At 39.8% G+C, this 16,114-nt stretch overlaps 1 protein-coding gene across 3 annotated transcripts in view; it reads left to right on the forward strand.

Moving 5' to 3' along the window:
- ATM (ATM serine/threonine kinase) overlaps positions 1-16,114 on the forward strand; it is a 120,158-nt gene that overhangs the window by 60,978 nt on the left and 43,066 nt on the right. For all 3 annotated transcript variants that reach the window (XM_048844502.2, XM_048844508.2, XM_075127183.1), the window contains 9 exons: positions 140-266; positions 1,257-1,456; positions 5,883-6,057; positions 8,094-8,258; positions 8,655-8,787; positions 11,646-11,741; positions 12,829-13,000; positions 13,448-13,589; positions 14,647-14,823. In XM_048844502.2, the coding sequence (XP_048700459.2) occupies positions 140-266; positions 1,257-1,456; positions 5,883-6,057; positions 8,094-8,258; positions 8,655-8,787; positions 11,646-11,741; positions 12,829-13,000; positions 13,448-13,589; positions 14,647-14,823 (1,387 nt within the window). The remainder of the gene's footprint in view (positions 1-139; positions 267-1,256; positions 1,457-5,882; positions 6,058-8,093; positions 8,259-8,654; positions 8,788-11,645; positions 11,742-12,828; positions 13,001-13,447; positions 13,590-14,646; positions 14,824-16,114) is intronic.

The following is a 16,114-nucleotide window of genomic DNA, read 5'->3' on the forward strand; positions in this document are numbered from 1 at the left end:
ATTTTTTCTTGCCTTATCAGGGTGAAACCAAATCAGCCATGCAACATGTTATATATGCATCCATTTAAAGCATCCATATCCTTGATCTCTGAACAAGTTTTTGGAAGTCTTGTCTCACTGTGTTTTTTAATTCATTCAGGGAACTGGACCCTGCTCCTAATCCTCCTCATTTTCCATCTTATGTGATCAAGGCAACCTTCGATTATATTAGCAGTTGTCATAAAACCAAGTTAAAAAGTATTGTAGCTGTACTTTCTAAAAATCCTGTAAGTATATGATTTTGCCTTTTTTTGGCATTGTTAGAAGATTTCCTTTTAATTATGTATATTTTTATTTGTAAATTGTCAGTGCATGACAACAAAGAAAAAACTTTCCAATTTAATTTTAGGGAATCTCTTTATGTTTCTATTAGTAGCAGAAAAAAGACACGTCCCTAAGTTAAAGGCCACAGTAACTTTATGAATGTTACATGCATAAAAGATTAGTTAAAAAAAAAAAGTGAAAGAAAGACAGGGCCACATTTTTAAAAATAAATCAAGTTGGAGGGGATTTACATACATTAAATAAAACTATATATGTTAGATTCACAATATTTCTGTCACATACTGACTAAAGAATTACATCAGATCATGATATATTTAAGTATAAATATTTTCTCCCCCTGCTGACAGGGTGGATTTCTGCATCCTTACGTTTAGACACGTTTGCTTCACACGAAGTATGACTGTTCTCCTTTATGTTGTCTATAGATTGGAGAAAAACATACTAATATTTAGTTGTTTTATAACTAAATGGGAGAGTATGTGTTTCCAGAATGTAGCATAGCCATGCACAAATCACAAAAGCTCTGCATATGTTGTTTTTGTGTGCCTATTTACTTTTTACTATATGTATGTGTTCTGTTAAAACAATCTTGCATTTTTACATTTTTCCACTTTTTTTTTTTTTATCATTGATGAAGACTGCCTTCAGTGCTTTTTGTTTTCAGGAAAACAAAAAGCAGTTTTTTGCACAGTCATGGAAACTAAAAATAGAAAGAACCTGTAGGAATATCCAGTCTGCACCCCCCATTCCTTGTACGATTGGTCTCTACAGTGCATTTTCTAGCATTTTAAATAAATATGTGCATTTATATATGACTCGGGAAATACAAAACTTGTCTTATGTTTACATTTTTTCCTAAAGTTAAAATAACTTAATTTTGCTGTTATGATATGAAAGGCGGCTTTTCACTTGGTGTTTTCATTCATTTACAGGATTCATTCCAGAAAATTCTACTAGCCATTTGCAAACAGGCAGCTGATACAAACAATATTTACAAAAAGCACAGGATTCTTACCATTTATTACTTGTTTGTTAATTTGTTACTTAAAGAGATAAAGGATGGTTTAGGAGGAGCGTGGGCTTTTGTTCTTCGAGATATAATATATACCCTGATTCACTACATCAACAGCAGGTAAATACATAATTGTCTTCTAGTTCTTCCTTTTTTACCTTCTCACTGTTATCCACATATTTTAGTACCACTAGTAGCTGTTGTATCATCTATGTAGAAGCTAGTGAAAAACTGATGTTAGTGTCACACTAGCGATTGATTATAGGTAGGGTGACCATATTTCCCTACACTGAATATGGCACACCTGATAAAATTACTTGTATTCAAGCCGAGTTCAATGGCAATCAATCAGACCTATGCGGTACAAATGTTTAAATTAACATCAAGTTGTCTGAGTCCCTGTTAAAAAGAAATACTGCTAGTTGGATTCTTTTTATTTATCTTATCTTTAAGGCTTTAGGGTTCACACAAGGAAAGGTGACACACACACACACTCCTGTACACCTCTCTCACACGGGCGGGGGAGCGGGTGTGACTGACCAACCCGACCCTCCCTGCCTGGTGCTCTTCAGGCTTCATACCTGGCTGGGCCCCCGGGATGGACCCACCTCTCCTGGTACCTGGTGCCGCGTCTTCTTGAGGCAACACGTGTGGGGCGGGGAGGAATGAAGGGTCACATGCCTCCCCCCCCCCCCCAGATTTCTGCCAGGGTTCACACCAGAATGTGACCAGCAGCAGCCTTTTGGCACTGTGCGGGAGAGAAAGGATGGGAGCTGCTTCCAGCCCGAACAGTGTTGAAAGGCAGCTATCACCTCCAGGCTGCTGCTGGCCACTGAAATAACCCAGCTGCCTCCTATCCCCTGGCTACAGTGCAGGCTGGAAAGGGTTAAGCCCTTTAGGATGCATTGTGCACCAGGGCCCAGGGAACCTGACTGCAGGGGCTTTAGCAAATCCGGCCAGAGAAGTGACTCAGCAGGAAAATGTGCCTAGGGGATGGAGCAGCCCCGTGCTCCATGGGGGCAGGTTCCAGGATGGGGGGCAGGTGAAGAGGGTGCTAAGCCCCTGCCTGGGGGGTGCTGTGGAGCCTGCAGGGTCAGGGCATGAACAGGCTGGAAATCACTTCCCCTGCTCCACTCCAGAGCTGAGGGGCAGAGAGGCTTCCCCATGCCAGTGCTGCACTGAGCTTTGGCACATACAGGGCTCAGCTCCTCCTGGCCAGCGTCCTGAGCAGGAGGGTCGTGGGCTTTCCCAGAGCACTGGTCCAGCCATAGGCAGTGGGGGAAGGGAGGAGCCTGCCGGCCAGGCTGTTGGTTAACTGAGCACTCTGACTAGGGGCTGGTTCTCCGCACAGCACTGGGAGCAGGACGGGTTCTGCCTAGGGAGATATGGAGGAGCAGAGGGGATGAAGGGGCAAAGCAGCAAGAGGAGAAGCACATAAAGGGCTGATGGGTGGGCAACAGAGGCAACACATAGCTGCCTGGCGCCTGCCCGCACTCACCAGCCACTGCAGCTCGCAGCATGCAGCCAGTGCCAGCCAGAAACAGGGTGGGGGACGGGGCCCTGCTGGCCAAAAGCTGGTGCACAGCGAAGGCTGTGCTGAGGGACCAGCAGGGGGAGTGGCCGCCCCCACACGCTGCAGCTTTGCCCCACCACCAGGGTGGTGCCTTGCACACCCACCCCCGTCATCAGCCACTGGACCCCCCCCACTCACCTCTGAGTTGGCAGGCGGCTGGCAAGTAGGGATCTGGGCAGAAGCAGTACCCGCCGGTACTGATGGAGGGGAAGACAGAAAACTATGGGATAGTTTCCCCTTTTTAAAGAAAAAATGGGACAGCTGTAGGAGGGCTTAAATATGGGACCGTCCCTTTAAAAACGGGACATCTGGTCACCATAGTTATAGGCCTTCTTCCCTAACCACAGCCCTATTTATTGGACTATAGAAGATGGGTCTTTTTGTTGAAATTAAGTCTTCTGTAGGCAGCCTTCCCTGGACTTTTTGATCATTTAAATGTTAATAAATGCATTGAGTATATGGCTCGAAATGACACATAACTTCACGATGAAAACTAAGATTTGCTATTTGATACCAAAGCAAAGTTAATCAAAGAACAGTGAGTATTATGTAAGCACCTTCATTGTGAACATAACATTTGGTAAATCTCCTCTTCTGCCCTTTTCTATAAATTTCCCAGTGTTGCTACTCCAAGGAATGTTTGAGATTACAATGTTGTCTGCTAATATAACAAAGTATAAGGGTATTCCAGTAACCTAGAATATTATTCAGATCATTGAAATGTTTTATAGTCTAGTCTTCAACAAACCCTTCTTTCTTACTCATTTGTCTCTGAATTCTCTCTCTGCCCACCACTTGCCCTATTTAAACAGTACTCTCCCTTTCCCCATGATGTCAGTCTATTAAATTCCCTCTGTCAGCTTCTCAACTTTTACTCTGCCTTCTTTTCTTGACCCACTATCTGCCACCATGTTAGCTTCTTTAATGCCCAGGCTTTACCTCTACTTCTGCACCCCAACAGCCTTTGGAGAAAGCTCTGTGACTCTGGGCTTGGCTACACTTGCAAGTTAGAGCGCATTAAAGCAGCCCCAGGTGCCCTAACTCACGTTCCATTCACACTGGCAAGGCACTTAGAGGGCCTGGACTCTGCAGCTGGAGCGCTCCTGATAATCCACCTCCATGAGAAGCATAACGCTTGCTGTGCCTCGGCTGAAATGCCCCAGCGTCAGTGTGAACGAGGTGTTGCGTTATTGCGCTGCTATCGGCCTCCGGAAACGTCCCATAATCCCCTTAAGTCAAATGGTCACTCTTGTCATTGTTTTGGAATTGGCTGTAGGAATGTGGATATGCCCTTTCAAAGCTCCATTTCTGACAGCCGGCATGCTTATCTGCTCCGAGACAAAGCAACCATTAGTGTGGAATGCTGTGTGTGAGAGAGAGAGGCAGGGGGGAGGAGGAGGAGTCTGCTGGTGTCTGAACTTACAAGACAGCATGCTGACATGCTCTCAGCCCCTCCAAACCCACTCTCTCTCCCCCCACATACACACAACACACTTCCTGTCACATTCCAGCCCTCACCCTCCCATTTGAAAAGCATGTTGCAGCTAAATGCATGCTGGGATAGCTGCCACAATGCACTGCTCTTTGTGGCGTTGCAAGAGCTGCTAATGTGGCCACGCCAGTGCGCTTGAATCTGACAGTGTAAACACACGGCAGCACTTTCTCTGCTGTGCTCTCGGAGGGCTGGTTTAACTCACAGTGCTCTACATATGCAAGTGTAACCATGCCCTACAATCACTTCTGTTTTATTTATTCTGTCTGTCTGCCCTCTTCTTTGATAAATAACATGATTTCTTCTCCCTCATGAACTCCTGCACTGCTAACTTGCACAAGTTTGCAAGTTTGGACCTAAATTCTGTGACAACGTCCCTGCAATCTGCTGCACATCTTCCATTACATTTAAAAATAGAGACTATTAACCAGTTAATTCTGAAAGTGAATACATTATCAGTACAGTAGCCCATAATATTTATTTCACACTTTTCCCACATTTTCAGTTTTTAATATCTGCAGAATTTTGTGTTGACAACATATAACTTCATTCTAGGGGCTAAGGGTTAAGCAGGAGGTTTTAGTAGGCAAGTAGGGAACAGCTGATGCTTTTGGCAACTGAGGAGGTGAGGAAAGCAATTTGGTATTGTGGGACTAAACACATCATTTGGATGTTTCAGCTAAAATGATCAACAGGGCAATAATTTAATTGCTATCTTTAGATTTTAGAGGGAACAATCCGTAGTGATGTAGGAGTCAATTAACATTGTTTTGGGTTTTCTACACACTCAGAAAACTGTCACCATGTCAGCTTAAACTCAGTTTACATTTGGCATGATTATCTTCAAATCTATAAAGGCTAGAAGCAAATATATTTATACTTAGTGATGGTTTAGTATGGAATTTTCAAGGGACCCTAAGAATTTCAGTGAGAGTTGAGTGCCTTAACTCCCATGGACTGTCTAGGTTCTAGAGTATTGTTCTGTGATGTGACAAATTCAATGTATTGTGGCAAATTCCACGGGAATACAGGAGCTGTTATAACAGGACATCCACTTCACAAAAGGGAGGGATGTGATCAGAGAATTCCCCACTCCGGTGCTCCTTGCAACAAAATCCATTACCTTTCATCCGTGGCAGCCTGTATACTATTTTTTCCTCCCTAGAGGAGATCTGTTTCTTTTTCACTCTTGTTTGACTCTGTTGAATTAAACCATATTGACAATGGCTAAATTTAGCATATATAACAATGATGGAAGGACTTGGGGATTTGGTACTATTAAGGTGCAGAAATTTAAATCACTGTGATGATTGGGTCAACCATTTTAAGACTGAAATCACTGCCTCTTAAATATGTTTATATGCCCCCCACCCCCCCCATTTCTCCCTGTCATGCAAAGGGTTAGTTAGTGCTTTGACAATGGAAATATTTGTTTTTTTAATTTAATTCCTCAAACTTGTTGTTTTTTTCCCCTGTGGCAGACCTAATCTTGGCAGAGACATGTCCATGCGCAGCTTTTCCCTCTGCTGTGACCTTCTAAATCATGTTTGCCACGCAGCAGTCACATATTGTAAGGATGCCCTAGAGAATCACCTTCATGTTGTTGTTGGAACGCTAATACCTCTCGTCAGGGACCAGCCTGAAATTCAGAAGCAGGTAGCTTTTCAGAAGATGCGCTTGTTGCTTTTCTTTATTATGTGCCTCCTGGCTTTTGTAGTTAGTTCAAGTCAACAAAAGTATTAGTTATAAAAATATCTGTGTTTTAAACATAAAGTTTAGTCACCTTTTTCTATATTCTGTAGGGTTACATCACGATTTTTTTCATTTGTTACCAGTTGTCAGTTATTTCATAAGATTTTTTTTTTAAATGGCCTTTTTAAGTAAGAAAAGTACAGTTTTTACTACATTTCTGCTTCTTAGACATCTTTTGTTTAGCCCTGTAGCACACACTACTGTTGAAGGGGAATATATGGACAGAACTTTACTTCAGATATAGATGTGTATAGACTGCATTTTTCTATGTAGACATGTTGTTAGCCTAAGTCGGGGTAGTCAATTATTTTTGTCAAGTTGCAAATTTCTTCGTCAAGGTCTAGACTCCAGAGAAAATAATAACAATAATGATAAGTAAATAAAAAGATTTCAGGATCCGTTCAAAAGTGTCTGGTGGTCCAGATTTGGCCCGCGTTCCACCTATTGACTACCCCGGCCTAGATACTTCAGACTGGCAAATATTCAGTTCTATGTATTAGTTGCTCAGTGGCTTTAAAGCAAACTATCAGTAGAGGGGCATTTGCAACTCCACAGTTATGGTTATTGCAGCAGTTCTGCTCTCAAAACCCTGTCTACTGGGTTTGTGCCTTCCTGTAAAATTGTGCTTTTTGCTGAAATTTAGCATACAAGTTCTTGGTCAACAGAGAGAGCAGTATAGTAGTTGTCTTCACAGTTTTGTTTATATTTAAGGCTTGTCATGGCAATAAATTGGGGAAACTACAGCTTTATCATGGCAAAAAATACAGCCCATGATTTAGCTGAAAAAAAAATGCCTAAGAAAACAGCACAATTTTTTTTCAAATATAATATGTGGTGGTTTAATTAAAATGTACACAAAACCCCAGTACATTCATTAAAATAGGAAAATCCCTAATACACATAAAATGTTAATAAAACTCATATAAATAAGTCTAGGTCTTACTATAATAAAGCATATTATAAATTCCTAAATTACATGGCTTTATAGCTCTCCTGTCATCTTATATCTGTATATAAAATACAGGAACCTCTGCAGAAGCACTGTATATTGATAATTTTTAGGCTAACGGCACCAAATTTGTTACACTTGGTAACTTTTGGAAGAATGTCTTTGCACTTAGAGAGCTAGCAACTTAATTAAAAAAAATATTTAAAGAAGTTCTGCAGTGGACTTTTAAGCAGCCGAGCAGCCAAACTTAAATAAAAACAGCAGATCTGTGATAGCGTGGCAAATACCAGCCTTATTAATATTCAATTTATTCTAGTAACGCTATTAGGCATTCAGATTAACAGCAAAGTAAGCCAACCAAATCATGCAAAATATTATAGCTTTCAACAGTGAGAAAATCAAATAAATTGTTAAATTATAGAATTTCTGTATCAGTTACTTCATTCTTATCCTATCTCTATTTTTAAGCCTCAATGAATTACAAATATTACATTAGAAAGACAAGATGGGTGAGGTAATATCTTTTATTGGAGTAACTTCCGTTGGTGAGAAAGACAAGTTTTTGAGCTTACACAGAGCTCTTCTTCAGATCTGGGAAACATACTTAGACCTGAAGAAGAGCTCTGTGTAACTGCAAAAACTTGTCTCTGTCACCAACAGAAGTTGGTCCAATAAAATATATTACCTCACCCACCTTGTTTCTCTAGCATCCTGGGACTGACATGGCTACAATGACACTCATACAAATATTATATTGTCCGTGAATGTGCCAAAGTCTTTTTAAACACTTTATAACATGCAATAATGTAAAACACATAGTTTATGAATTCTTGGTTATATTCAGTTATCAGTTTGGAAGAATTTAGTCTGTATAGAATGCATAAATGTTATTTCATAGAATATTGTGCTTGGCTTGAGGAGCCTTTTTTTTATTAAGCTGTTTTTTTTTCCCTTTTAAATTAATTAATTAATTAATTAATTTAATATACAGGTCCTAGACTTGTTGAAGTACCTAGTGATCGATAACAAGGATAATGAAAACTTGTACCAAACAATCAAACATTTAGATCCTTTTCCTGAGCATCCTGCTTTTAAAGATTTGCGTGCTACTCAGCAGAAAATCAAATACAGTAAAGGAGCATTTTCACTTTTGGAGGTAATTAACTATTTAATTTGGGCCCTGGCACAGTCACGGTAATAGGTCCCTTTCAACTGAAGGCAAATGTACTGGCTATATGATACAGTATAGAAAGAAATTTATTTCCCCTTAAAGTAGACATGTTGACTTTTTTTATTCTATCCCTAGTTACAGGAGCTAGTCAATTTGTTTGTCTCTCAATTCTTGTGTACATTTCATATCTGTTGGTGTTCAGTGAAATACCTTTGAGGACCATTTCACCACTTAAAACATAGTATATGCAGTAAAGAGTCCTGTGGCACCTTATAGACTAACAGACTTATTTGAACATAAGCTTTCGTGGGTGAATACCCACTTCGTCAGATGCAACAAGTATATGCAGTGTATGCTTATTACAAAAATGTTGTTTTGCAGGAAATTAACCATTTTTTATCGGCAAGTTTCTGTGAGTCGCTGCCATTTGCAAGACTTGAAGGATTAAATGATTTACGCAAACAACTGGAACAACATAAAGATCAGATGAAGGATCTCATGAAACATTTCCAGGGTACAGACTCCTGATAGCATGCTTTATTTCTTCCTCTGCATGCTGTATTCTTTTGATTAGTAAAATAACTCCACTATAATTTCACACATACACCAGACTGATATGTACTGTATAAATTATGATGCAAATTGTGAAATTTCTCTTAGTGCGTATTATACAATACATAATGCCATATGAGTGATATAACTACACCTACTTTTTTGTAGGTATATTTGTATATATGAGCAGGATATATTCACTATCATCTTACCCGGCTCCTTGTCCCAATCTTTTCCTTTCCCTGGACTCAGTCCAGCTGTTTTCCCTCTAAATTAAAATCAGGCAACTTCCTCTTCCACGCTCTAGACACCAGAAGTGGGGAGCCAAAGAGCCCAGCAGAGACAGGCTCAGTTCTGGTGTCCACCTTGGCCCAGAGCAGCAATTCACTGCTGGAGTGTGCTCAGCCACTCTGGGAGGATGGTGCATGCACAATCCGATCACACTTAAGAACTGTGAACAGCTCAAGCAAGCTCTTTGAAGATGGAATCTTTACAGATTTTAGCTGCTAAAATAGAAATCTCCACTAAGCATGTGTAAACTGCAATTGTTCAAAGGCTTATAACTTGGCCAAATTTGAGTGAAGTTTCACAGAGATGGCAAAAGACACATCACAGAGACAGAGGTCACCCCCTTGCCAAAGTTCCTGGCTCCAAAGCATGTGGGATGCTAGAGCTGTTCAAAAAAAGGTTGCCAGAATTTTTTTTACATGGACTAGACATTGAGATTTCCCCTAGCCTTGTTCTTGGAAGTGACTGAATTATTATGGGTGAATTTTTCCCAAAAAAACACCAAAACATTCAGCCTGAGACAGACACCTGACATGGAAAACTACAGCCCAAACAGGGAAGTTTGGCAAAGTTATGAGTGATTGAAAATAGGGGAAATGTCAGGCAGCCTTTATAATAGGCAGTGCTATTATAATAGGCAGTTCTGCCTATAATAATTTGATACAATTTACAAGAGGCACTATGAAACATTAAAACTTCAAAGAGACTGTTTGTGTTTGCAGGCTGTATAAGATTTCCTATGGACATTGTCACCTTTAGTGTGGGTAGTACAGATTTCACAAGGTCTACAAAACAGTGTTTAAAATGTATGGATTCATTTATAAAAATACTGGAATTCCTTAAGATTAAACAAGACCTAACACTTAGTTTTCAGAGGTCATCATGAGTGTGTCATACAAGTGTGAAATCTTTGAGCCCAAGCCATTCCTGAATTATGAGTTGACCAGAAAATGTTAAAACAAGTTTTTAAAGTCCTGTAAGGTAACCATGGCTTGTCCAATTAGCCTCCTGTGTGTGTGTGTGTTTGTTTGTTTTAAATCCTCTAGCCTAAAATAAAGGCTGACAGCAGATTTTTTTTGTGCAAGTTACGGGAGGTCAGGGATAAACTGGAAACTGGCTTACTACCTTAATTATTGTCACTGTGGTTATTATTGAAGGTTTTTAAGAACAGGTTAGACAAACACCTTTCAAAGATGGTCTAGATTCACTTGATCCTGCCTCAGCATGGGGGAATGGATGACTTCTCAAGGCCCTTCCAGTCCTACATTTCTGTAGTGATGATTATTTATTATTAATTTGTTCGTGTTACAGAAGCACATTGAGGCTTCAGCTAACTTGAAGGCCCTGTTGTGTTAGGCACTGTGCAGTTCCATAATAGAATGTACTGCATACCTACAACTAGCTATAACAACTTAATAAAACTACTACTGTAATGTAAAAGCACTACTGTTAAGTTTGAAATATGAATCAACCAACTGTCCTTTTATGAGCAGAAATGTGGACTGGACATTTTGGTAGTTTGTCCACAGCTACTTTGAATTTTAAAAAATTGAATTGTGATCTTTAACAATTTTAAATTAATGCTTTTTTTAAAAAGGAAACAGCTGAATGTGTCTTTGTACCATGTAATTCATGGATTTTATGAAAAATAAAAAAGATTCAAGAAGTAAAATAACTTCAAAAATTCCTCTCCCTTATCTATACCACTTTCTCCCTAATTGATGTTTCAGCGATCCCCTTCTTCCTCTTTACCTCCCTCCTTTAGTTCTTTGGACTATTAACGTGTTTTAAGTCTCTCCAAAAGTAACAAAAAAGGGTGCTGGAAATGCGAGGAGGTGAGGGAAGAGAAACAGCTTGAATTGCTGTAGGTTTTCAATATTATTGGCCAGCCCCTATTTCTGTATCTGGCCCTGAATTCCCATATGTTTGCCATGGTTGGATAAATTCCTCTTTTTCCTCCCTATTTGAGTCACTCTTGCCTCAATACAAAATCAGTACATTGTTTAAAAAACATGAAAAGTTTCAGACAAATCTAATAGAGAAAGGGCTGACTGTAGAGGAAGGTAATAAGTACCAGAAGATCCCAGACCTTGACTATATATATTTTCTTGCAGTCAGTTGTTATGACATCCTGCTGTGCTGTAAATACCATTTGGTTATCTCATGATAATATTTAATGTATGCAGCTATCAAAAGGTAAAATTAGAAGTCTGTTTGCATTTCCATTATAAAATCCTGGAAATAATTTATATATAAATTTTAGTTCCAGGGAATCCTGTGACTTGGACCAAGTAACATACAAGAGTTGGTTCAAGAAGTGATGATTTTTAAAAATATGGAAACATTTCTATTTTTGTGTTACATTTTATAAAAGCTTTTGTGTACCAAATTTGACCCGATAACTATCCCTTTTAATGTTCAGAATGCATTTTGAGATCTTAGTTGAAATAGAATTACAAGTAGTGTAATTTGTCTGTTACAAATACACGTGGAATAGACATTAATGCTTTCCTTTTTTCTTCTAAATGGTAGAAAACCCCCAGGACTATGTCATAGTAAAGTTGGTGGTGAGCTTGCTACAACTATCCAAGACAGCAGTTAATCATACAGGTGAAAAGGCAGTTTTAGGTAAGTAATTTTGCTTTGTGAGTATCTACATCTACATTAGCACTAGTATCACTAAATGACAATTATTTTAATCTTAGGCAATTGCAAAATGTTTCCCATGATGCTAAAATTAGTGCTGTTCACTTAAACATCTAGTATGTAGTGGTAAACCAGGCGTTTAGATCTTCCTCATCTGAAAAACTAAAAACCTGGAATTCAGCGCTGATGAGCACCCACAACTGCAATAGCTGTTATGGGAACTGGCATTGCTCAGCACTTCTGAAAACAAAACTATACATTTGTCATTCCTGCAATATATTTCCATTAAGTACTTCCTGAATTTGGACCAGAGCCCAACCCTTATGTCTACAGCATGTCTCTTCTCATCTTGATGATGGTAAAAGAAATGTTACACAATATGTTTTAGAAGATCTAGAATTTTCATAGCTACAGCTGAATGTGGACATGTCAAAACTTGAAAGCCAAAATCTGTTGGGACAAATATGGATTGTATGAATGCAGCAAGGAAATAGACATATGTCTGTCTATTTCCTTCTGTCTGAAACTTAGTGTATGTCCTGGAGCCATGAAATTGACAAGAAAGCCGAGCAGCCACTCCATGGCGGGTAGGAGGCTCCAGCTAAATCCCAGCTTCCCGCAGGTTCCTGGCTCTTAGCCATGCTGCTGCCCAGTTTCCACGCTCTGAGACAGACTGTGCACACCCAGCTCCCCACTCAGAGCCTGATTGCCCCCTGGTTCCCAGCCGCCTGCTGCCTGGGTTCCCCGTGGGAAGCCCAGCTCCACTGAGGCTTCCTGCCAGGAGCCTGGGCATTGCACCGAGGCTTGGCATCTCCAAGGCTTTCTGGGCTCAACTAACATAGAAACTTACAGAGAAATTTAAGTTTGTAGTATAAACATGCCCTTAGTTTCCACTAACATGAGATGTTGAAAGGACAACACGGCTCACATAAAACTGTATGTAATATGTATGCATATACACACACACACACACACACACACACACACACACACGTATACACAGCTAAAAAAAGTAAAGCTTTTTCCTCTACTATTTGGAGACTATAAAAGTAATATTTGCATTTTGCAGAGGCTGTTGGAAGTTGTTTGGGAGAACTGGGTCCTATAGATTTCTCCACCATAACTCTGCAACATAGTAAAAATGCATTCTATTCCAAGGCAGCTGACTTATTTGAAGATAGAGAACTTCAGTGGGTCTTCATAATGCTGACTCTAATAAATAATGCTTTAATAGATGATTGGTAAGTGTACATTTGATTCGGTGCTTAAACGAGCACCAATGAAAAAAAGTAGCTATTGTAAAAAGATTTTCTGCCTTCTGTCTCATAATTTTATTTAATACCTGCACACAAGCAACAATCTGTTAACTCTCCACTAATGATCCACTTTGAGGTTCAGATTACTCATATTCCAATCAGTTTGTGGTGTTCTACAATGTCTCTAGTCAGGGGCTGGATGTGGATTCTAGCTAAATGATCTTGTTGCCCAATGCCAGTTGCGGCCTTTTTGTGTTAGAGTAAATATTTGCAGTCTCTTTTGTAACACACATCCGTAATGCACATCCTATGGCTCATCAGTATCAGGTGCCTTTAGAATTATCTTTGATGTACATACTTTTTTAACATAGACTTCATAAGGTTATGTTAAATTATTAAAGAATCTGTTACTCAGATATGCTTATCTTTCAGTATTGGTGTTCGATCTGCTGCTGCTGCCTGTTTGAAAAACATTTTAGCCACCAAGGCTGGTAACGAATTTTGGGAGATTTACAAAAACAAAGCTGATCCCATGTTAATATATCTACATCCTTTCAGAGTGTCTAGAAAGAAGGTATTTCTTTTATTTATTTTTGTGCAGTTCAGGGTAATGAGAACAGAAAATATAAAAACAAATATAGATCTGTAAACATTTCTGAAGACCAGTTTTACAGAATCTAGAGATGGAAAAGATCCTTAAGATAGTCCCCCTCTTCCTGCCAGTACAGTATTAGTTCCTTTTGTACATCTTTCCTACCTCTTGTACTTTCTCAGGGGGACTGATTTTTGCAAACGCTTATTTTTGTACCTTATGTTTACTACAGTGAGTCATCCCATTAACTAAAAGACCTGATATTAAGTGAAATGTTTACAGGATCAAGTTTAGTTCCAAATATAACAAGCTGTGGGGCTCCCATTACCTTTTTCGTGGAAAGGACTCCACAGCCTTGCTATCAGGAAGTTCTGCATGTGTACATTATGATGAAAGTCCTTATTTACTTGATCACATACTATTTTTTCCACAAGACTGCTGCCTAATCAGTGCACTTGATGGAAGTACAAAGGAGCAGAATTAAGGTCGCATGAGCAACTGTAAATCAAGCATTTCCTACCGTTCAAGCACTTGACTTTGCAACCTAAAATATGATGTGTAGTGGGGCCTTGATCTTCCTGGAGAAACTATACCATTACTAAAAAGAAAAGGAGTACTTGCTGGCAGCCTCCATTGGATCCTACAGAACAAAACAAACAAACAAAAACCCAAACATAATGAAGTGAGCTGTAGCTCATGAAAGCTTATGCTCAAATTTGTTAGCCTCTAAGGTGCGACAAGTACTCCTTTTCTTTTTACGAATACAGACTAACACAGCTGCTACTCTGAAATATACCATTACTATTTCCTGATTTCTTTGGTTTTAACTATAACCATGCATTATTATAGCATTTTACATTTATTTTATAATATAAACTAAGCCTGATTAAATGCTTTCATCCAGACGGACTCTGCATTGTGTGTGTTTAATTTTGTTGTTCATCTAAATTTTTGGACCAAGTTGTGTGTATGCTGGTTATTTTTTAGAAGAACACATCCTTGCTTTTTTAATTTTAATTTAATTTTTGTTTTTGTGTAGTTTTTAGAAGTACCAAGTAATGAAAGAGAGAGTCCTTCAGAAAACCTGGATGATGCAAGTGTGTGGATTCCTCAGAATGTAAGTCATGATACCTGGATCAAGAATCTGACCTGTTCATTACTGGACAGTGGAGGAGTGAGAAATGAAGTTCTTCAGTTACTGAAACCAATGTGTGAGGTGAGCTCAGTTTATATATAGCTTCCATGTGCAGCAGCCAAAGATAATTGTGGCAAACTTAGTCATGACTCCTATTAATATCAGATAATTTCTGTTATAAAATCACCATTTTTTCAAATAGAAAAAAATATTAAGCACTTTTTTAGTAAAAAGAATGAGGAGTACTTGTGGCACCTTAGAGACTAACAAATTTATTTGAGCATAAGCTTTCGTGAGCTACAGCTCACTTCATCGGATGCATTCAGTGGAAAATACAGTGAGGAGATTTATATACACAGAAAACATGAAACAATGGGTGTTACCATACACACTGTAAGGAGAGTGATCAGGTAAGGTGAGCTATTACCAGCAGGAGAGCGGGGGGGTAACCCTGACAAAGGAGGTGCTGTCGTCACCATGAATAGGTTGGAATGTGAACAAGAGGCTGCTAGGCAGCTCTCCAACACCACTTTCTACAAGCCATTACCCTCTGATCCCATTGAGAGTTACCAAAAGAAACTACACCATTTGCTGAAGAAACTCCCTGAAAAAGCACAAGAACAAATCCGCACAGACACACCCCTGGAACTCTGACCCTGGGGTATTCTATCTGCTACCCAAGATCCATAAACCTGGAAATCCTGGACGCCCCATCATCTCAGGCATCGGCACCTTGACAGCAGGATTGTCTGGCTATGTAGACTCCCTCCTCAGGCCCTACACTACCAGCACTACCAGCTATCTTTGAGACACCAATGACTTCCTGAGGAAACTACAGTCCATCAGTGATCTTCCTGAAAACACCATCCTAGCCACTATGGACATAGAAGCCCTCTACACCAACATTCCACACAAAGATGGACTACAAGCCGACAGGAACAGAATCCCCAATAATGTCACGGCAAACCTGGTGGCTGAACTTTGTGACTTTGTCCTCACCCATAACTATTTCACATTTGGGGACAACATATACCTCAAATCAGCGGCACTGCTATGGGTACCCGCATGGCCCCACAGTATGCCAACATTTTTATGGCTGACTTAGAACAACGCTTCCTCAGCTCTCATCCCCTAATGCCCCAACTCTACTTGCGCTACATTGATGACATCCTCATCATCTGGACCCATGGAAAAGAAGCCCTTGAGGAATTCCACCATGATTTCAACAATTTCCATCCCACCATCAACCTCAGCCTGGATCAGTCCACACAAGAGATCCACTTCCTGGACACTACAGTAATAATAAGCGATGATCACATAAACACCACCCTATACCGGAAACCTACTGACCACTGTGCCTACCTACATGCCT

This window comes from Caretta caretta, chromosome 1 (genome assembly GCF_965140235.1).
Source record: "Caretta caretta isolate rCarCar2 chromosome 1, rCarCar1.hap1, whole genome shotgun sequence".
Lineage (NCBI taxonomy): Eukaryota > Metazoa > Chordata > Testudines > Cheloniidae > Caretta > Caretta caretta.